Source organism: Fusarium phalaenopsidis, assembly GCF_050370095.1.
Source record: "Fusarium phalaenopsidis strain FUZ10S chromosome Unknown contig_32334, whole genome shotgun sequence".
Lineage (NCBI taxonomy): Eukaryota > Fungi > Ascomycota > Sordariomycetes > Hypocreales > Nectriaceae > Fusarium > Fusarium phalaenopsidis.
In genome coordinates, this window is record NW_028145390.1 from 557,081 (window position 1) to 577,722 (window position 20,642).

The window sequence follows — 20,642 nt, forward strand, 5'->3', positions numbered from 1 at the left end:
CTTTCAAGGCTATGCCGACCGAACGACGATATTAGTCAATCTTTGATTCGATCGTGGTATTGACATACCTTCAGTCTGCGGATGGCCGACCGGTTTGCAACAACTCTCCGGCACCCTTCACCTGGGCCCAGCAGAGAAAACCCAACTGCGCGCGGTACTATGGTGTCCTCGGATCGAGCTCGGATACATGAGCGATCGATGATCTAGCTATTTCTCTGCCTCACGGACATGCTCTCAGACTCAGGTTATCTGACCGAGGTATGCTTGTGTTTGCCATATGCCTGAGATTGCTGATCCCCTGATAGACTATGCAGCATACTTCATCATTCGGAACCGCTCTACCCCTACCCCTTGACCATCATACTCGACTGGAAAAGTGACGACACGCAGCTAATGAGCCCCCTCATAAGCATACAGGAAGAAACGCTCAACAGCTACCCAAACCACATAAGCGTCTCCCGCCAGAATCCAGACAGTACCGTCCAGACCTTGGTCCCAGACACGATGAGAAGCCTCTTCTCGCAGAAGCTCTTCAGTGACCGATTCGAATCGCCACTCCTTTCAGCGTTGGCCCTCTTGTCAGTGGTGTGAGCCACACGCCTACCCTGCGGGCACGATTGTTGTTGGATCAAACCGAACGAATCTTGGTTTGCTTGGGAGTTGTGATTCTTATGGATGTTGTGGCTCCGTAGCTTGAATGGTAGAGACTAGATATGGGGGCTAGATTAAATTTGAAGACGTATTTTTTTTTGAGTTCGGTGCTTGACGAGGCCTTATTAACCATTCAAGGAATAAACATTTGGGATCCTTGTATATTCGGACATCATGCTATCAGTCATCTACGCCACGATCCTCCCCCCTTCCCTCCCAAAGCCCTCACTCTCCAACACCAACGGCCCTCCACCAGGGCCGCTCGCATCCAGGCTCACAGTCACAGCCTTCCTCTCGCCGACAGCACGCACCGACTCGCCCAGGTTCCGCAAGTCCACCTCGCACCCCTGCGGCTGGTTGTCCTGCACCTCCTTGACCTCACGAATCTCGACACCTGGGTATGGCAGCCAGCCCTCGCGCAAGGGGATCATGATTAGTGGGATCTCGGCTTCAGTTTCGGCCGTCGACGATAGAGGTTCGCTGGATGACCCGGGGATGACAAAGTGGCCCTTGCGACGGCCTCCAAGGAGCCAAGTGTCGCCCGGTGCAACCACCTCATAGCTGTACTCAATGTCCCTGGTGTGTTGTAGATCCGTGTCCCATACTTGCGTCCACCTGAGGAGAAGCGTCGCAGGGAGCATCTGGTTGACTGCCACGGTTGGAATTGCTCCAGGCTGCTGGTCTAGGAGTTCGGTCACTGGCGTCTGAAGTTGGATATCGGCTGTGTGGAGGATAGGAAGTGAAGGGATCTCGACTGGGATGAGGATGGTGCAAGGATCCTCTGGCTGGTCTGTAGGGATCAATACTTTAGGGTGAGACTTTTGCCAACCCTTGAGCAGAGCTGTAATACTCTCAGAGGCATCCTCTTGTGACCCTGGTACCTTTCCAATGCCAGCAAACGACTTTTCCCATGGTACATCGGCCAAGAAGTGGGTAGACACTGCCCTCAGCAACGCTGCTCTCTCCAGATCTTGCGTCTGTAGTGCCTTTGTCTCCTTGACAACCGCTGTCGTGATGGCCCTCGCAAATGGCTTGAGCGGAGTCTTGTCAAGGGTCTCGAGTATGGATCCCACAATCACCTGCTCAATCTCGGTTTGGAGCACAGTGTAGTAGAGTTTGAGGTACATGGTCTTTGCAGCTCGCTTTCCGGGTCTGACGCCAGCCTTTCTCTTTATCCGGTACAAGAGAGTGGCTGGTTGTTTAGAGAAGATCATGGTTGTGCCAGCGGGCGGAACTCCAAATTCTGACTCAAACAGGTCTGATGGGATCAGTTCGCTCTTGTGTAGTCGCAACGGGCTGTGGCTCGCTGTAGAGACGTTGAAGCGTGAATAAAGTGCTTCATGCTTGAACACATCTTGGACATTGACGCCCAACGCCAAAGAGATGGGAACCACCATTGACTTGGCAAAGTGGTACTTTTCGCCGGACTCAAGAGTATACCACACATCGACCTTGGCAGATACATCGCCAATATCTTGTTCGACCGAGTACGGGAATCGTAGAGTGAATGGGGTCTCGGCGGCAACCTCGTCAAAGAAGAAAACACCGCCTGACTCGGGCTTCTTTGCAAAGTCGACTGTTGATCCGACCACCTTGGCTTCAATCGTTAATAGACGGAGGCCTCCTGTTGCCGGCTTCACCCGTATCTCGCAGTTCTTCAGAGTGTTCCAGCCCGGATCAAGGACGAGGTCCATGGTGTTGTTCTTGTCTAGAGCGGTATGCTTGGTCGCCGAAAGCTGGACGTCCAGCGCCCCAGACCGGTGGAAGAGCACGACATCGGGATGTTTGAAGATATTAGTCGTTGATGGTGGTGAATGGTTGATGTCGCGTTCGAAGTGAAGGAAGAGGTTGCTCGAGGAGAGGCCGAGATGGTCGACCTTGTACTTTCCGGGGATAACAGACTGGTCCTATTAGCTTCGTCTTGAAAACGTCCAGATAAACTCACAGTGCAGTCCACTTTGATACTGTTCATGCCCGGGTTCAGCACAATGTCCTCCTTTCTTGAGAACCTTAGCTCCTTGGCAGGCCCATTCTCGCTTGACGACACTCGGACAGCCACGGCATCCAGCTTGATCTCGTCGGGTAGTAGACTCCAGAGGTTGATTGTGAGACAGCACTTGTCCTCATCCTCAAAATACTCTGGGGCACCTGCTAGTTCGATATCCGTGAAAAAGTTTGACAGATGCACCTTGACTTGAGAAGACAAAGATGAAGCAAGGTCAAACAGATTGCCCACAATGCCCTTCATCGAGGTCGCATCTGCGGGATCAGGCTTTCCAAGAGTCGAAACTCTCTTTGAACGTTGCTCAAGCCTTTCCTTCTCGGCCGCACACGACTTGGTAAGAAGCTTGAGGGCGACACGCACGTAGTCATCCTGTGACTTCATTTCGCGAAGACAGTGCAAGTACATGACAAGCATGGATAGCTCGAGAGAGCTCCATCCGCTTTCACCAAAGAATGGCGTCGCTCGGTAAAAGTAGGAGGCGGCGGCGGCATATTCCTTGAGGAAGAACTTGAGCACAGCAAGATCTGCCATGTTGGCTTGCACAGCGTGATCATGGTTCGCTACCGTGTAATGTCGGAGCGCCTTGTCTGTGAGTATCTCGTAAAGTCGGTAGAAGTTATCCGAGTTGTCTAGCGCGGTTTGGAGGAGGTGGCTGTCAACACCAACCGTCAAAGGATCGGTCTCTTCGGGTCCAGATGCCTCAGAGGTAGCTTCATCAGAAGCAGGAGCCTTGTCATCAAGACTAATGTCTTCAAAGTCGGCTTCTGCTTCTGCAATGATGGGCGCCTCGTTCCAACCATCACTCCAACCGCGCTTTTTACCTAGACCATCGAGGATGCTCCTGGATAGCATGTAAAGTTCGGCGCGCCTAGCAGCCAAGTCCTCGAGGCCAGCCTTGAGAAAATGGGCATCTTTGTCATTGTTGGTTTTCGGCATGCCGGGTCCAGGGAATATGCCAGGACTTGGCAGAGGTTGTGAAAGTTGTGGACCCGTTTGAACGTGGAGGGAGGAAGTTCGTGCAGGATGCATCATGGTCTTGGGTTCAGGGATAGATGCTTTCTGCTCGAGACTCTCAGGAGGGGCGAGTGTTGATGGGGGAATCGGAAGAGCCTTTGACGACGTCTGGGCGAGGATCTGCTGGGCAACGGAGAAGGCGAACGAAGCGACAACGTTGTCCATGATTTCGGGCAGGTGATGGTTCGTGAGAAGACCGTCCTTTTCATCTGCCTCGTCTGTCGCCAGGGCAGTGAGAATATCTCGACGCATAACCTGAGACACTGCCGGAATGAACTGCAGAGTTCTTCGACAAATCTCGGCCAGCATAGACAGGTTCTCCGCCTCCTCGGTCTGTTTAGGTGGAGGTACAAGAGGCGCAACTCCATGTAGGACAGAGTCTTGCTGCTCCTTAAGCTTGGCCAGCAATTCCTCCCGTGATGACCAAGCATTGCCGAGTCGCAAGAGCAGAGCCATCTGTCGAGCAAATATGTAGCACCGGAAGTCAAAGACGGAAACGTTGTTAGCCAGAATCATATCCCGATAGGCCTTTTTCGTTGCGCTGATGGGGATCTCGTCGAATTGTTCCTTGATTGGTTCGTTTGACTGGAGGTCAACGGCTTCCTCGTCCTCCACGTTTCCACTGACACTGGCGAGAGCGGCAGTGACCGACTTCTTCAGTTCCTCTGTGTAGTTGAGCATGGCGCCGCCATGTCGCTCGGGAGACCCTTGATCAGCTTGCTCGTGAATGACAGAGTCAAGCCCAACGCTGAGCTCATCGTATCCGACCAACGCGTCCTCAACGAGACCAACACTTTCAAAGCCTCTTGCTAAACCTTCTTTGAGAATGAAAAAGGTGCAAAAGTTCCATCCCGGGAGACTTCGCTGGCCATCCTTTTCTTTAATGTCCTCCTCATACTGGGTTACTCGCATGTCGAATGACATCAGGATGAGAGTCTTGAACTTTCCAATCAACTCATTCCAGGCATTCTCAGCATCATGTTCGTTCTCCGAGTAGCCTGTCGGTACAGCGGGGACAACTCTGGGTAGCTGGTCGTATGGGAGGTCGTTGATGCCGATCCTGATTTGCGCAACTCGATCGAAAGGGGTCTTTGGGGTGCTAAAGTCTGCTCGCATCTTTTCTAGGAGAGGAGTTGAGCCAGTGCGCCACCGTGAGGTTGCCTTTTCTGCAGCTCCCTCCGATCGACTGCTGGTCCTTGGTTGGGTCGCGGCAACGGTGTTGGGAATGACCACATGCACGATAAGCCATTCGAAGGCATCGTGCTTCTCCTGCTTGCTGCTTTTCTTAGAGTTGCTTGAAGACGGCGTATGTGTCTTGATCCACTCTCTGACTTCTGATCGGACAGAACTTTTGTAAGAATCGTTATCATCGCATCTCACGAGGAGCACTTTGAGATAGGGCGTGCGGCGAAGGCCGGGAATCTGGTGCCGTCGCTGGCTGCCAATAGTCCTTGAGGGTATTGACGCAGTATCTCCTTGCTCGGTCGAGGCTGAGCGACCACCGAAAGTCTGCGTCTGGAAGCCATCATCGATCGTACTGCCCGAGCGTCGAAGGGGATGCGGCGTTGTTGCTGATGCGGGGTCGATGCCTCCCTGAATGAGTTCGACGTGGAGACTATCGATAGACCGCAAAGGTCCGGCATGCGATTGCCAGTTGAGATTGTGTAGAGGAAGTCGAGGGACTAGCCCAGGGGCGAGGAGCTTGTAGACATCGTGAGGATCGAAGTACTCGACTTGCGACAGGACGTCATGTTAGCTGAGGCTGAGCGCAGGGGATGGGTCAGTGAGAATTAGAAAGTTCAAGTCGCACCAGTCACTTTTGACGTCGAGAATGGCTGTTCCATGGCAAACAGCTCGGTTCCGCTCTTGTCATCGTTCTTCGTCCACGTATCTTGGGATGGATCGCAGTGTTGAATCGCTAAGCTGTCCCAAACAGCTCCACGAGACCCCTGTTTCCCGTTCAGGCAGTGAGCTCACCGCCATGCGCCGGAAGTGGGTTTCTCCGGGTTCAGGGCGGTGAGATAATGATGCTCTATCATTGGCTGGTTTCCATGACGCCACTGAAGGTTTCTGGCGGGGTGATGGCAGAATTCTTGGAGGGGCAACAATTCAAGCATTGGGTCTCAACGCGTTGAGCAACGCCAGCATCAATTCATCTTGAACTTTGTTATCTCAGATCGAACATTTGCTGCCGAGATTTCAAAATGTCTACTCTCCAGGCCGTCAAGTACACCCGCGGAAAGCTCGAGGTTCTCGACCAGCTCCGCCTCCCCCACGAATTCCACTACGATGAGGTCTCCAACAGAACTGAGGCCTTCGACAGCATCTATACTATGCGAGTTCGTGGTGCCCCGGCCATCGCCATTGTCGCTGCCCTTGGTCTTGCAGTAGAGCTTCACAATGGAAGCTGCACAGCTTCATCCGCCGAAGAGGCCATCGGCCAGATTGAAGAGGCTCTCGACTACCTCAAGGAGAGCCGACCCACGGCTGTGGACTTGACCAATGCTATTAACCAGCTCAAGGCCAGGATATGGGAAGTTGGAAGCACTGCGACCAAGGAGGCCGTCATTTCTGCCTTTATCGAAGAAGCAGAGAAGATCTTCGAGAAGGACCTCAAGACCAACCTGTCGATTGGCGACTTTGGTGCCGAGTGGCTGCGCGCCCAAGTCGGCGCTTCCCCCGAACAGCAGATCTCGGTCCTCACCCACTGCAACACTGGATCGCTCGCCACCTCCGGCCATGGTACTGCGCTGGGAATTATTCGAACCCTTCAAGCCAAGAAACTACTTCAGCACGCCTTCTGCACCGAGACTCGTCCCTACAACCAAGGAAGTCGACTTACCGCCTTTGAGCTGGTCTTCGAAGGCATTCCCAGCACTCTCATCACCGATTCCATGGCTGCATCTCTTTTCCGCACCCGAAAGCAAGAGAAGAACATTGCCGCCGTTATTGTTGGAGCCGACCGAGTTGTGCGCAACGGTGACACCGCCAACAAGATCGGTACATACCAACTGGCTGTTCTGGCCAAGCACCACGGGGTCAAGTTCATCGTCGCGGCACCCACGACCAGCATTGACCTGGAGACGGAGACGGGTGATGGCATCAAGATTGAGGAGAGAAAGAAGGAGGAGCTCACGCAGGTCACTGGAGCTGTGATCAAGCCTGATGGTACCGTGGACGAGAGCTCCAAGGTGCGGGTAGCCACCGCTGACCAGAGGATCAACGTGTGGAACCCTGCTTTTGATGTTACTCCCGCCGAGTTCATTGACGCCGTGGTCACTGAGAAGGGCGCTATCGAGAAGGGTCCTGACGGCAAGTTTGACTTTAGCCAGATCTTGCCAGAGCGCTGGGCCAAGATCAATGGTGCTTAAACACCACTTATTCATGACATGACTTTTCTTTGAGTATATAGAACGGAGGCATCATATCCAACATAGACTAGAGCGGGTGGGATTGGGTTCCTTTGGGCAGGGACAGCTTATTGCTTCAACGCATGGAGGATCAGCTTTTGGAAATCCTCTACAGCCGTCTCAAGATCAGCAACGGTCACGTTTTCTTGCGCGCCATGTGCCACCAGAATGTTTCCTGGGCCATACAGATACCTCGTTTGATCACCCTTGAGATTAGGAATGTCGGTTCCGTAGTTGACGACGATGGTCTCAAAATCTGGGGAGTGTCAGTATTGTTGGGCCAATGGTTTGAGAGACGTACCATCGACATCACAGTTGGCCTTGACGGGACCGTATCCGTGGCTGCAGTCAAAGGTAAAGGCGTCCTTGTCGATCTCGTCAAAGATGGCCTGGATCTTGTCATGGACGATTTGATGTCCGTCCTCCTGCTCTCCACTAGCGACTCGCACACCCAGTCCAACAACAGCCTGCTCAGGGATGACATTGGCTGCGACTCCTCCGTGGAAGCTACCAATGTTGACAGTCGTGTTTCCGAACAATTCACTGGTACCAAGGTCTGTATCGAGGATCTTGGCAAAGGCACGGATCATGAGCTCGTTGGCCGACTTGCCGAGCCATGGGTAGCCACTGTGTCCTGGGAAGCCCTTGGTGGTGACATCACAGAATAGAGCGCCCTTGTGTCCACAGGCGAGCTTGTTCTCGGTGGGCTCTCCAAAGATGACGGCGTCGAGGTTGTAGGGAAGCTCCTTGCTGGCGAGGGCATCGCTGAAGCCTCGCATGCCGTCGCCAGTCTTTTCCTCGCCGACGACAAAGAGAAGCAGCAGCTTGCTCGCGTCAACCTTGCCCGCCTTGAATAGCTCCTCAACGGCGGTGATCTGTGCTGCGACGCTGCCCTTGGCATCGACGCTTCCTCGACCAGAGATTTTTGTCTCCTTTGTAATCTCGCCCTCTTCGATTCCGTACGGGATATGCGGCGGGACGACGTCAATGTGGCTGCTTATAGCCACCTTGGGATCAAAGTCGTCGGTCGGTCGCCATGCCAGCACGTTGAACCGATCCTTGCCAGGAGGCGTGTTTTCGAAAGGGCGGATCTTTTGGCGCGACGTGGAGTAGCCCTTTCCAGCTAGATAAGACTCGAGCCACACGCCGACATCGTGTTCAGTCCCAGAAATGGACGAGATCTCAATCAGGGACTTGTGCAAGCTCAGAAGCTCCGATCGGTACGTGGGGGCATCGCTTGAGAGGGGAGCTTGGGTTGATGCGCCGAGGGGCTGCTGCTGGCCAGAGCAGAGCGCGAGAGATGCCGAGGCGAGGACACCGACGAGCGAAGCGACGCGCATCTTGAAAATCGTGTCGTGGTGTTTATGGTTGAGAGATAATTCGAGGGTTAAACTGCGAGGTTGGGTTGCGGTACCTACCTAGACGGGAGCTACAGCGGAGCTCGGCCTAGCTTTACCGAATGACGCAAGTGGCCCGGTCCCGATATCGGGACGATCCTCATTACCCGCGCACCCTGATAGATTATCTAGATAATCTTGAGGTGTCTACATTGTGTGGGGGTACTCTTGGCAATTGATGATAAGGCATTGACCTGAAGCTGTTGATGTTGATTGCTGGTTTGTTGTTTTAATCTGCGAGTAAGATGAAGCTATAAGGCGCTTAAAGTCGGCTTTAATAAGCAAACCAAGCTCTTAGAGTTAAAGATGCTACTCGGCCAATTCATTGACACGGATGAATTCAATAGCAACATGCATAGGGCATTCGATCTTGGTATTATAATGAGCCGTGGCTTTCTTTCACATAGTGCTATTCACACCTGACAACGAGAATACCTTGAACGGTAGAGAAAACACATCAAGTTAAGTAGCAATACTAAATTCTACCTCCAACACGATTGGAAGAACTATGAAAGACCTTCCAAAAGCCAACTAAGCAATCCAGAACCAAATCTTTTGCCAGAGATTCTTAGGCACTGGGCGCTCATCCAGTGCTGCCAGCTCTTCCATCTCCTTGACGCCGGTGACGACATCCACCTCTTCCACTGGATAGGCAAACCGCCAAGACCTGCTATATATCTTGTGACCAATGTACAGGGCAAGGAAGATGGGCAGGGTGATGTATGCAGCAAGGAAGTCGGATGCGTTAAAATTACCAGGGAAGAAGACCTGGAATCCGTTGGTTAGGGTAAGAAGGATGAGCAGGACCAACATGAAATATGTTGCATAAGGCTGCAGGTTTGTCTTGTAAGGCAGCGTGTGCATAAGGCCTTGCACCTCTAGCGCCTTGCGGAAACGGATAAAGGTGATCATGATGAGAATCCAAGCGATGAAGCCGCTGATGGTTGTAAGGTTCATGAACCAAGTAAACACCTTGGCACCGCTATTGTTGACGTTTAAGAAGCTCAGAATACCGATGGACCAGGTGCACAGAATGGCAACCCAAGGAACACCCCTTCTGTTGGTGTGTCTGAGGAAACGAGGAGCTTGGCCGTTGATCGCGAGACTGTATAGAACACGGCTTCCTGCGTAAAGGAGGGCATTTCCGGCAGACCAGGCCGAGGTCAAGATGGCAGCATTGATGATATGGTTCAAAACTCCAATGCCAGCGTTTTGGATTCCAATGACCCAGGGGGATGAGTTTGCGTTGGACTCTGGGTTGAGAAGGTTGGGATCGTTGGATGGGGTGATGATGCCGATCATCAGTGATCCCAGGCCGTAGAAGATGGCAAGACGGTAGACGAAGCGACCTGCTGCCTTGGGAATGTTTCGACGGGGAGCGATGGTTTCACCGGCGGCCACGGCGATCAGTTCGGGCGAGGTGATGTAGGCGAAACCGGCTCGGATGATGCCAGTCCAGAAAGCCAAGAAGCGACCCGTGTTTTTGTTGCTGTGGACCAAGTATGTCTTGACAGCACCAGGGTTGTTCCAGTATCTGAAGCCAATCCGGTCACCGTTGGGAGCTCCGCCAAGCATGATGACCAGACCAGTAAGAATCAGACCGACAATGGTGATGAGCTTGATACTGGCAAACCAAAACTCAGCTTCTCCAAAGAAGGAAACGGCAATAATGTTGAGGCCGAGAATGACGACAAGGTAGATAGTCAGCCAGACAGCAGAATGGACGTTCGTATTCCAGTAGTCAAAGAGGATGGCGACGGCTGAGGCCTCGGCACCGATGAGCAACGCGTAAGCCATCCAGTAGTTCCAGCCAGCAGCGAAGCCCAAGCTTGGGCAGACAAACCGATCGATAAAGTACGGGACCGTGACACCTTTGACGGGCAGGAGGGTGGCCATCTCTGCCAAGTTGTTCATGATGTTCCATACAATGAGCATCATGACGAGGTAGCCAAAGAAGAGAGGCAGGGGTCCGACGATGGAGAGGGTTACACCCGAACCAACAAAGAGGCCAGTGCCGATACTGTAAATTCAAGTCAAACATGTTCCTTTGCATGGGTTGCTCAGGGGTACTTACGCTCCACCAAGGGCGAGGAACTGGATATGTCGACTCTTGAGTCCACGTTCAAGTTGATCATGTTGGTAGACGAGATCAGAAGTTCCTTCGGCGATGGCTCGGAAGTTGACATCCTGGGGTACATCCCCCTGCCCCTTTGTTTCAATGTCCTTCTCCATGACTTGATGAATGTCGGCCGAATTCCAGAAGAATGACTTGAATAACTTGAAAAGCGCTGTTCACTGCCTTGCAAAGACAAAGCTGAGTGTGTCCCATCTCATCCAGCGGTGCAACGTCGTAGTATTTATAGATAACATCATGTTACGTCCTCTTTGGGTTCCATTGGTTATGACTCGAGTCAACCAGGGTGTTGGAACTCACCTCGCATCCTGACATGCCTGCTCTCACCATGTGGACCACTGAGGCTGATTGACATGAACTGTCGCTCTACCCCAGATTCCAAAGAAGCGTCGGGACGCCATCCCGTCATGTCGGGAGCGACCCCATGATGTCGGGAGGTCCACCCGGACTTATACGAGCTACGCTCCTAACAGATATGGAAAAGACAGCCAAGATAAAGGATGTACGGCCATAGCGCTGATTGGCATCTGCCCTTTTGATATCCTCGGCCAACTGCCAAGGTGGAGCCACGTGGGTCGAGATAGTTGTAGTCTCCTTTGACCAGGTAATCCCGGGATCGCTTACCGCTTCCCCTTGGAGTAGTGGCAGGGCGTAATGCGGGGTGATAAAGACCGGCCTGGGTTCACCGTACGATGGACAAGGGTCATTCTTATCTCACACCTCGGATGCTACGGGGGAGGAACTCCTGGTTGTGGCGGATGGTGGTAGTCGGCTATTTGAGCTGAAGGGTCGGGTTGCGGCACCGACGAACTATCAAGACAGCGAGTTTGATCCGAGGCCGAGGTTGATTAACCTTGTGATGATTGTTTGCTGCGAGTAGCGCAAGGTTCTTACAAAGGACGATGTAGATTCGCGTGGTCATGAGCAGCTGAGAAAGCTTGGTCCAGGGCTCCGAGACCACTTATCCCTGCGAGTGCCCAGGCTACATTATCTCAAGTTCTGTATTTATCAACTCGATAAGCCTTGGAGAGTCTCACGAGACTGGAGAGCAATATATTTCCATGATCGGTGCTGTCTCGTATGGAGTATCAACTAATCACCCAAATCGGTAATGACGCTAGCCTCTCTCCTCGCCCCAGAATGGTTATCCAACTGTTCAGACTATGAAAACTAACAGCCGGCATTGTCTGCAACCTAATACGTCGATCGAAACTTGCCGAGGCAGAGGTCTTGATGAATCTGTAGCCAAGACACAGAATACGGCAGTTGAGCTTGGCGCCAACCGGAATCTCTTGACAGTTACCGGAATCGCCTGCCGGTTCCAGAGGATGTGTTATCCAGAGATGTCACGTGGCGCCCAAGTCTATATACTTTGGCATTTCCCGTCTTTAGAATTGTCAGTGACTGGGATTTTCTCGATCATATCTTGCAAATCACAAACAGCTTGTTGGGTTTGAAAAGAGACCAGTCTGCTTTGTATCATTGTGCCATCTTTCAGCCCTTTTTCTGCTCCACTTTGACTCGGTTCCCTTACCCATCTGTAGGTAGAGGGCGCTTGGTTTGAGTATACATAACTGCACCGATATCAGAAGATGGTTTTCTGGACGATCTAGTTCGAGATAGTGACACTATCGGAGTCGCTTTAACTCGTGACACACTCCTTGATATTGCAGTAAGTCTCTTTTTCCTGGCTGGCCGCACGTCACAAGAGAGCTAACGTTGATATCAGGAACGACTCTGTAATCTTCCGTCCGACTACGGGCCCTGCGCAGAAACTTGCCTCAACTCTTGACGATTTGAAATCCAATACGACACAATGGGGTCTATAGACGAGTTCACCTTTTTCGGGACCGCCTTCGTTGAGGGCAAGGCCACAGGAAGGCTCCTCGCCAGCAACCTCGAACTCAGCTTCTGGGGAGGCGTCGACCCGCACAAAAGCGAGATCATCGACCGTCACCATCCCTTGAGTGGACAACGTCTTCAAAACTCAATCCTCGCCATTCCAGGAGGCCGAGGCTCCTGTACTGGCAGCGGCATTGTGCTGGAGCTTCTGCTCAACGGAAAGGCACCTGAGGCAATGATTTTTGAACGGCGTGAGGATATCCTCACTTTGGGGGTTATGATTGCGGAAGAAGTCTTTCAGAAATCAATTCCAGTTTTGGTCTTGAAAAAGGAAGACTTTCAGGAGCTTTTAAAGTTTAATGGTCGCGATATCTACATTGACCATGGTCATGTTTCTACCAAGGAGCTGCCAAGACAACTAGCATGCTCTTCGAACGATATCAAAGAGGATGTTCTAGATCTTGGAACTACGCCTACTTTGGAGGGTGTCAGACTTTCCAGCCTTGATGAGGCATTCCTCAAGGGCGACTATGGGGAAGCATCACGTGTGGCAATTCGCATTGTACTGCGTATGGCCCACGTACTCGGCGCTACCGAGTTGATGGATGTGACACAGGTCCATGTCGACGGATGTGTTTATACTGGTCCTGCGACTCTGGCTTTGGCAGAAAGACTTCGGGACTGGCGAGGTCAGGTCCGAGTCCCAACCTCCCTCAATTCCATCTCAGTCGACCAGAAACGATGGCGTGCCTTGGGTATTGATACGACGTTTGGTGAAGCTGCTGATAGGCTTGGAAAGGCGTATACGGATATGGGAGCACGACCTACCTTTACTTGTGCACCATACCAGCTCGATACCGCCCCGAAACTAGGTGATCAGGTGGCTTGGGCAGAGTCGAATGCTGTTGTGTATGCCAACAGCGTGCTTGGGGCAAGGACCATGAAGTATCCAGACTTTCTCGACATTTCCATCGCCCTGACAGGGAGAGCACCTAAAGGGGGTCCTCACATAGACGCCAACCGACTGGCCTCGGCCTGTGTCAAGATCTCGGGGTTCGAGTTCAGTAAAGCGGTCGACGACTCGTTTCCGCCCTTGCTTGGCTACTACGTGGGGTCCTTATCAACGAGCCAGATCCCAGTGGTTGTGGGACTCGAGCCTTTTGATCTTTCCAAAGACGATTTAAAGGCATTCGGAGCTGCTTTTGCTACAGTTTCCAGTGCACCGATGTTTCACATCGTTGGGGTGACGCCAGAAGCTACCACACTCGAGGCTGTGGTCACCCCTGATTTCACGTCTGTCGAAGTCAACTTTACGGAACTGATGGTGTGCTGGGAAAAGTTGAACAGTGCCCCGAGACATCAGCCTATCGACTTAGTGTCCCTTGGAAATCCGCACTTTTCCCTCTCTGAGATTAGAAAGCTCGCAGCTCTGTGCCGAGGCAGGGAGAAGTCAGCGAGTGTTGCCATGATAGTCACCTGCAGTCGCGCAACATACGGACTTGCCAGCCAAGCAGGGCTAATAGATGACCTGGAACGATTCGGCGTGCAGATCCTGACTGATACATGCTGGTGCATGATCACCGAGCCAGCGATACCACCGGCTGCAAAGACCATCATGACAAACTCTGGAAAGTATGCTCATTACGGACCAGGGCTGACGGGAAGAGGCATGTACTTTGGGAGTTTGGCTGGGTGTGTGGAAGCTGCTTGCTGTGGCCGTTATGATGCTGAGATGCCATCATGGCTTGTGAGTGCACTTGGTTAAGATAGAACTGCCGCTCGATAATTGACAAATCGTGCCAAAACCTATCAGCGTGCTCTGTATCATGAGTTCTTTTATGTTACCAAATAGTTAGAACCCGTAGATAACTGATAAGTAGCCAGTTCCATGGATCATACGGCAAAGACCAGCCCGTGGTATGACAGCGGACATGACCCCTGGAGATATCTCTCTCAGTCTTGGCAAATAGATAACGAGACTGCTGATCGCGGCCAAAGCTCAAAACTGGCCGATGTCTTACCCTGGATCCAGAGAGAAGCATCACTTAGCTCGTCTACTTACAAGATAGCTAAGACCGACATTATCGGCCCCAAGTCATTCAGTTGTGGGGCCGTGTCGGAGGTCGGTAGGTGGACCCGACGCCGGCCGGTAAGACGGACAGCCGGATGCTAAGCTACGCAAGGCGAGGCGCTAAGATTCGAGAGTGAATGGAGAATAGCCAGTGACAGGAAGACGAGAAGAGATTGGGGAATCGCGAACATAGGTATATATAGGGAGAAATACTCGTCTACTTCATCAATAATTCATCAACACTCAATGCATACGCCTCGGGCTTTTATTGATCCTCGCTGCCGACGGCAATCATGTCTATCCTGTGGCAGCCGCCGAAACTGGCGAGATCGTCCTCGCTGCCCACACGCCAGTAGGTGCCGCACTCAAAGCTGGCGCTGCCACGCGCTCCCTGGAACGTCAAGGGGCATGTGCCGTCGCTCTCCTGCGTGACAGTGACGACCAGCTTCTGCAGTTTACCAGAGAGAGGCTTGAAGGCCGGGATGGCATTGTAGCTTCCCGCGTCCGGGTCGGACACGGCGAACTGGCCCGCCAGTCCTTGGTTCTGGGCCGTCAGGGTACCATCATCCCCCAGGGTGAAGAGAAGCATAGGCCCGGCAAAGTCGACGCTAGCATAGCCTCTGCTGTTGGCGTCGTAAAGATATTTACCCGTGTACCTGCCACTTGCGGCGACAATGGTAAAGGTTGGGGAAAGTGCAGTGTGAGTTGAGGTATAGGTGGTTGACCTCTCAACGATCGTCTCGGTGTAAACGGTGGCCACGAGCTGGGTGCTGGTCTTTGTGTCTGTGGCGGTGACCTTCTCGGTAGCAGTGGCCTTTTCAGTAGAGGGAACCTAGGAGCGCAAGTTAGTGAGGGTCTTGGCCTCGAGGTGAGACGAGGAGCTTACTGTGGTGACGGCAGTGGCTGTCTTGGTGCGGAGGGTAGTGTACGATGTGGTTGTCCGGGTTGGAACACTCAGGCAGTTGCAGGCGTACGAGACGGCCGCAGGGTCAACATAGTTGGCAAAGCATTTCGGCTTGGGAATGAGGCCGCGCTTCTCTTCGGCCACGGGATCAAAGCCGTGCTCCTCCAACCACGTAGGGTCGGTCTTGTAGCCGGTCGGACCGAGTGCGCGTCTCGCCTTTCGGGTGACAGGGTTTGCACAAGCAGTGACGGTCGTGGTTGAGACGGCAGAGATTACCGAGGTGCTCGTAGTCTTGGTTGAGAGAGTGCTGGGCTCAATGATGGTTGTAGTTATGGTGGAGTCGGTGATGGTTTTTGTCGAATCGATGACTGTAGTCACGCCCGACGTGACGGTGTTGGTGTTGGTAATGACCCTAGAAGATGTGAGTGTCTGTCGGAGAAGAAGAAGAAGACGGTATAAAGGCAGTCATACTTGGTATAGGCAGTCACCGTTGCCGTCTTTGTCACGACAGGGATGCTCAGATAGGAGGAGCAAAAGGACGAGGCGGGCAGCTGTTGACGAGCCACCGTAACCAAAGTCTTGACGACGGTACATAGCAGACCGGGAGGCCCGCTAGGAGGCTTCCCCCTCACACAGCCCTTGAGAGTATCATAGTACTGATTAGAGGACGAGCACTTTGCGGGAGGCGGCAGATTCTTGCAACCCTTGGCAGTATCCCAATACTGGTTGTTGGGACAGAGGCCAGAAGCGGGTAGCTTGGGGGTATAAAAAGCCGAGGCAGAACCTGCGAGGCTCAAAGCAAGCCCGGCGACGGTATTGAAGTGCATGATTGGGAGAATTGAAGATGTCCAAGGTAGCCGAGTTGATGAAATCTCTTGAGGTGAGGCATACGGACTTATATACACTCACTTGGCGGTATCGCCCATCTGCCAAAACTCATGCCCTCGCCTAAATAAAGAATCCCGGTCCACGTTGCAAGCTGAACTCTTAGGGCCGTGAATATTGAAGCTGAAGACGACGCATGGTAATAGTATCTGGGGTTATGGGGTCGATGCAGTGGGACCTCGCCAACATCCCTGCCGGTTTGAGGGTCTAGACTCTCCGATGTGCTGTAACCCCAAGAGCCAGTTTTCATCGCACTGCCTTCTCTTTTTGTTCTTTCGTCATGAGCTCTAAGGAATATTGAATAAATGATCGCATCATTACCCCAGACTCGTGTTCTAAGGACAGTTTTAAGAGACCGAAGTGTCGTCAAAAGAGCAGTGGGAGTGGCGTCGCCTGGTCCAGCCCCAGCCGAAAAGCAAGAGATTCTAGACTCGATCCATGCGTGGAGATTGATCACCTGCACAACTCTATCGATTTCTCTTGCGCGCCAGCAGTCAATAGCTTCAATAGTCCAACGGCCCTTCCGGCCGAGCAAAAAGACTAGCAGCCACACCAACAAGTAAGAGTCGGCCCATGCAGCCCTTCCGGCCGAGCAAAAAGACTAGCAGCCACACCAACAAGTAAGAGTCGGCCCATGCAGCCCTTCCCGTGACCGCCAGATTCTGTGAGAACAAGTCTTGGACACCGGTATTCTCTAAAACGCCGATAGATGCGTGGCGTAAATAACCTTAACTTGTCCAAGTGAGAGTCGTGATGCGACGCGGTGGCTGGCTGGCTAGGACCCCTCAAGCATAGGTGGGCCGAGTTTAGGGGAGCTCATCGAGGAAGGACACGTTTGGGGGCTTTGGTTCGCCGAGAAGCGGATGCCAAACTACGCAAGGAAGAGGAGCTAGGAGAGTCTTGTTATAGATAGAGGGCAAATATGGCAAAAGCGCGAGCATGATGCAGCAGGTGCCTCTACAGGATCGACGCGGGGAAGCATCTCAGGATTGCGGTTATAGCTTAACAACGGTATGAGAATTAAATTAAGAGTCGATCAATCAAGATCAGAATTAGATACATCAGAGTCGTTCATACAACTCCATCGTAAGATCATCATATGAGTAATCAGGACATCTACTCAATGAGGACCTGCTTCTCCTTCTTCAAGCTCTCAACAAAGCTGATAGACACATTGAGAGTTTGGGCGACAACATCAGGAGGAGTCAGGGCAAGCCACTGAGTGAGGGAAATGTCGGCGACACGCTCCGACTTGTACACCTCAATCCAGATGAGGTCCTCATCCTCGGAAGTGTTCTCGATGTAGTGTCTATAAGTGTCAGTAGATACTTGGCTCTAAGGGTTCGGGGTACTCACCCAGAGTTATCGGGGAAAGCAGCAGTGTCACCAGCAGAAAAGTCGAAGGTTCGGGCAGCAGCATTGCCGATAAACACAGTCGCCTTGGCCTTGCCCTGGTGAAAGTACAGCCACTCCTCAGCCTAACACACGTCAGTCAAATATCCCCAAACACAATCAAGTCCACATACATTAGGATGCCAGTGAAGCTCTCGCAGACCACCAGGCTTGAGCGTAACAAAAGTAGCAGCAAGCGTCTTGCTAGCCGGGAAGTTTGTCGAGTCAATCTTCCAGAACTTGCCGCCTGTGCCGCCAATCTTTTCCGGCTCGTGCTGGAACGTGCGGTACACGAAGGAGCTGTTGCCCGTGAGCTCCCCCGCGGGCCCGTCAGTGACGTTCTTCTTGCTGACCTCGGCAGGGAGGATGTAGGGGTTAGGGTTGGTGACGTTCTCAAAGACGGAGGGGTCGACGCCAAAGTTCTTGGCGAGGATATCTTTGGGGGTGTGGTTGATCCAGTCGTCGACCATGAATGTTGTACTGTGGGTTGTTAATAGTTATTGGTGTTGAGAGTATATGATCGGCTTACCCAATCTTGTCAAAGTCGGCGTCGTCAAAGACTAGGAGGTACTCGTTCTCATCGGCAAGACCCTGAATAGTGTGGGCCGCTCCCTTGGGGAAATACCAGATATCACCATAGTTGAGGACCTCTTCTTGGTATCGGCCATTCTCATCCACGGCAGAAACAAGAACAGAGCCCTCGTAGACAATGCCCCATTCAGCCTGTTCGTGTTAGTCCACCATCGAAGCTCGAGAGGACGTGGGAGGGACGTACAACACGGTGCCAGTGGAGCTCACGAATGGCGCCCTTGACCAAGTGCTGCTGGGCACCAGAGATGTCATGGCTAGAGGGAAGATCCTGGATGACTTGCTCACGAACCCAACCACCCTTCAGAAGACGAGTCTTGGAATCAGAGAAGCTCCACTTGAGGTTGGGAACAACGCCGTTATCCGTAGACTGACGACCGAGGTTGTCGGGGTTCTGGAGATCAAGCTCCTTGTTGGTGCCGCCTGCAATTACATTAGTAATGACCAAGGCAAATTTGAAGGGCAAAACATACCGACGATGATGCTGCCCTTGCCCTTGCCGTCATACGGCTGACCTTTCGGAAAGCCAGGTTCACCGGATGAGGGAGCCGCAGCAGCAAACTGCGCTCCGTAGCACAGAGCTAGTGCAGAGGAGATGAGAGATACACCCTTCATCTTGATGACAATTGGAGAGAGTAAAAGAGGGACTGGGCTGTTAAGGAATGGGTATCTTGACGAGGAAGTGATGCAGACACTAGGAAGTGCCACACGAGATGTCTTATACTCTTCCGTCTACACCAAGATCCAATCACCGCGATCAACGCGCTGGAAATTGTAAACACATTACACCCTCAATCCCGACATTTCTTACTGCCGACGTCACTTACTCGACGCGGGATGAACAACACCTGCCGTCTCTCAAAAGGTCAATGATCGCCAATGTCGTATGAAACTATCGATTAAAAAAGTTCACATCGAATCACACCTAACAATTGCGCCTTTTCCACCAAATTACCTACCACACCCGCCATGTCGTGCTCGTGAGTGCAACCATCACGACGAAGCCGTCCCCCGGCGCAGGAGCCTTCCGAATGTGCGGAATGACAGGATCTGCGAAATCACTGCCAAGAAAGATACAAGCGCGCTTATTTTCTGGTTCACCTGCTAAATGAGACGATCTCTTTTTGTCTTAAACAAGTCGGTTTTGTGTGAGTGTTAATGTGAATCCGGGGTTGTCGACATTCAAGTGCGGATAACGTGATTGATCTGCGATGCTAGCTGAGGCTCAAGCCGGGGCGGACGAATCAGAGGCCTGCGCTGTGCAATCACGTATAAGCATACATTCAAGGTAATGAATATCGTCTCCTGTGTTTTTGGTGTTAACGGCTTGTTCCTGTTGATCAGCTTGGCTTGGTTGAAGTGTGAGTATACATGGCTGAGGCTAAGGGCTAAAGACTTGGCTGAGTTGGACCGTTGGACCTTTGAACTGTCCAGAGCCACCCCATTGAATGAGAGTCACCTATTGGACAGCAGGCCCGTGTAAAGGTCCGATCGGCAGCTCAGACAGTAAAACCCCCACGATACACCCATCGCGGCATCAACCATCACCCGCGCCGCGTCGGTCCATCGGCGTGGATCCCGGTATGCCAGCTCACAAGGGATGGAAGTCGCAATCGCGCCTAACAAGGCGTTTCTCCCCAGAGTCAAAGCTACAACGAAGATCTCTTACGCATCGAGCCAAGGCAAGGATGTTAGCCTGCCAAGCTACCTCCCGAAGGGGCCGTCTTGGCTGTGACCCCTGGTCAGCCTGTTCAACTACCGGTCTCTCGGAAGGACGGGAGGTCGGTGATGGCATAAGGCTGATTGCCTATGAGCTGAGAGTGTGTAGTTCAAATGCCGACCTGACTTTTCATGGTCAATACGCCCCGAAAGTGATGTCATCCATTAGAGCTGTTGATCCAAATATCCACGACAACTCAATGACACGTAACGGTGCACACGTTGTTGCCGTTAACCTTAACATTCACTTGTGTTGGCTCGAGCTAGACAAGACAAGCGTGTCTACTATATGCTTGTCTCAGCTTGCCTTTTCTGTCCGGTTCATGCACGTCCAGGGGATAGTTGCACTCTGAACAAGGCAACTGAGCAGCGTGGCGGTCCCAGTCTGACGGGCATCAAGGTCTCTCAACGAATGACTGCTCGAATCAGCTGCCGGTACGTCACATCACCGAGAGTCCGACGCAGCTTCTTGCTAGTCGCTTTGCAGATCATGACCGACAATGATCGGATGCCTGATGTCTCTCGCCATGACACCATTCAGACTAGACGGTATTCAGGAAGAGAGCAGCAACAACGAGGCTGTAGCTTCGGAAATTGTGATAGCCGCGAGATGGAAAAGACATCATGAGG

General features: G+C 52.4%; 7 protein-coding genes across 7 annotated transcripts; 2 read left to right on the forward strand and 5 right to left on the reverse strand.

The window, feature by feature from the left end:
• Positions 1-839: 839 nt before the first annotated feature.
• Positions 840-5,514, reverse strand: LRP88_14295 (transport protein particle complex II subunit TRS130; the record flags this gene model as incomplete). Its single annotated transcript, XM_083250644.1, has 3 exons — positions 840-2,558; positions 2,609-5,403; positions 5,481-5,514. The coding sequence occupies 3 exons, from the start codon at positions 5,512-5,514 to the stop codon at positions 840-842; spliced, it is 4,548 nt and encodes a 1,515-aa protein (XP_083093709.1).
• A 360-nt stretch (positions 5,515-5,874) lies between these two features.
• LRP88_14296 (S-methyl-5-thioribose-1-phosphate isomerase MRI1) lies at positions 5,875-7,041 on the forward strand (the record flags this gene model as incomplete). Its single annotated transcript, XM_083250645.1, has 1 exon — positions 5,875-7,041. One exon carries the CDS (start codon positions 5,875-5,877, stop codon positions 7,039-7,041), a length of 1,167 nt encoding a protein of 388 aa, XP_083093710.1.
• Positions 7,042-7,189: 148 nt separating this feature from the next.
• On the reverse strand, positions 7,190-8,420 carry LRP88_14297 (uncharacterized protein; the record flags this gene model as incomplete). Its single annotated transcript, XM_083250646.1, has 2 exons — positions 7,190-7,199; positions 7,378-8,420. 2 exons carry the CDS (start codon positions 8,418-8,420, stop codon positions 7,190-7,192), a joined length of 1,053 nt encoding a protein of 350 aa, XP_083093711.1.
• Positions 8,421-9,008: 588 nt separating this feature from the next.
• On the reverse strand, positions 9,009-10,709 carry LRP88_14298 (uncharacterized protein; the record flags this gene model as incomplete). The annotated part of the gene is made up of 2 exons (XM_083250647.1): positions 9,009-10,497; positions 10,552-10,709. 2 exons carry the CDS (start codon positions 10,707-10,709, stop codon positions 9,009-9,011), a joined length of 1,647 nt encoding a protein of 548 aa, XP_083093712.1.
• A 1,718-nt stretch (positions 10,710-12,427) lies between these two features.
• On the forward strand, positions 12,428-14,218 carry LRP88_14299 (uncharacterized protein; the record flags this gene model as incomplete). Its single annotated transcript, XM_083250648.1, has 1 exon — positions 12,428-14,218. The coding sequence occupies one exon, from the start codon at positions 12,428-12,430 to the stop codon at positions 14,216-14,218; it is 1,791 nt and encodes a 596-aa protein (XP_083093713.1).
• A 571-nt stretch (positions 14,219-14,789) lies between these two features.
• On the reverse strand, positions 14,790-16,255 carry LRP88_14300 (uncharacterized protein; the record flags this gene model as incomplete). The annotated part of the gene is made up of 3 exons (XM_083250649.1): positions 14,790-15,356; positions 15,411-15,840; positions 15,900-16,255. 3 exons carry the CDS (start codon positions 16,253-16,255, stop codon positions 14,790-14,792), a joined length of 1,353 nt encoding a protein of 450 aa, XP_083093714.1.
• Positions 16,256-17,429: 1,174 nt separating this feature from the next.
• On the reverse strand, positions 17,430-18,908 carry LRP88_14301 (RmlC-like cupin domain-containing protein; the record flags this gene model as incomplete). Its single annotated transcript, XM_083250650.1, has 6 exons — positions 17,430-17,622; positions 17,670-17,791; positions 17,840-18,185; positions 18,235-18,428; positions 18,481-18,716; positions 18,767-18,908. 6 exons carry the CDS (start codon positions 18,906-18,908, stop codon positions 17,430-17,432), a joined length of 1,233 nt encoding a protein of 410 aa, XP_083093715.1.
• Between the last annotated feature and the right edge of the window lie 1,734 nt (positions 18,909-20,642).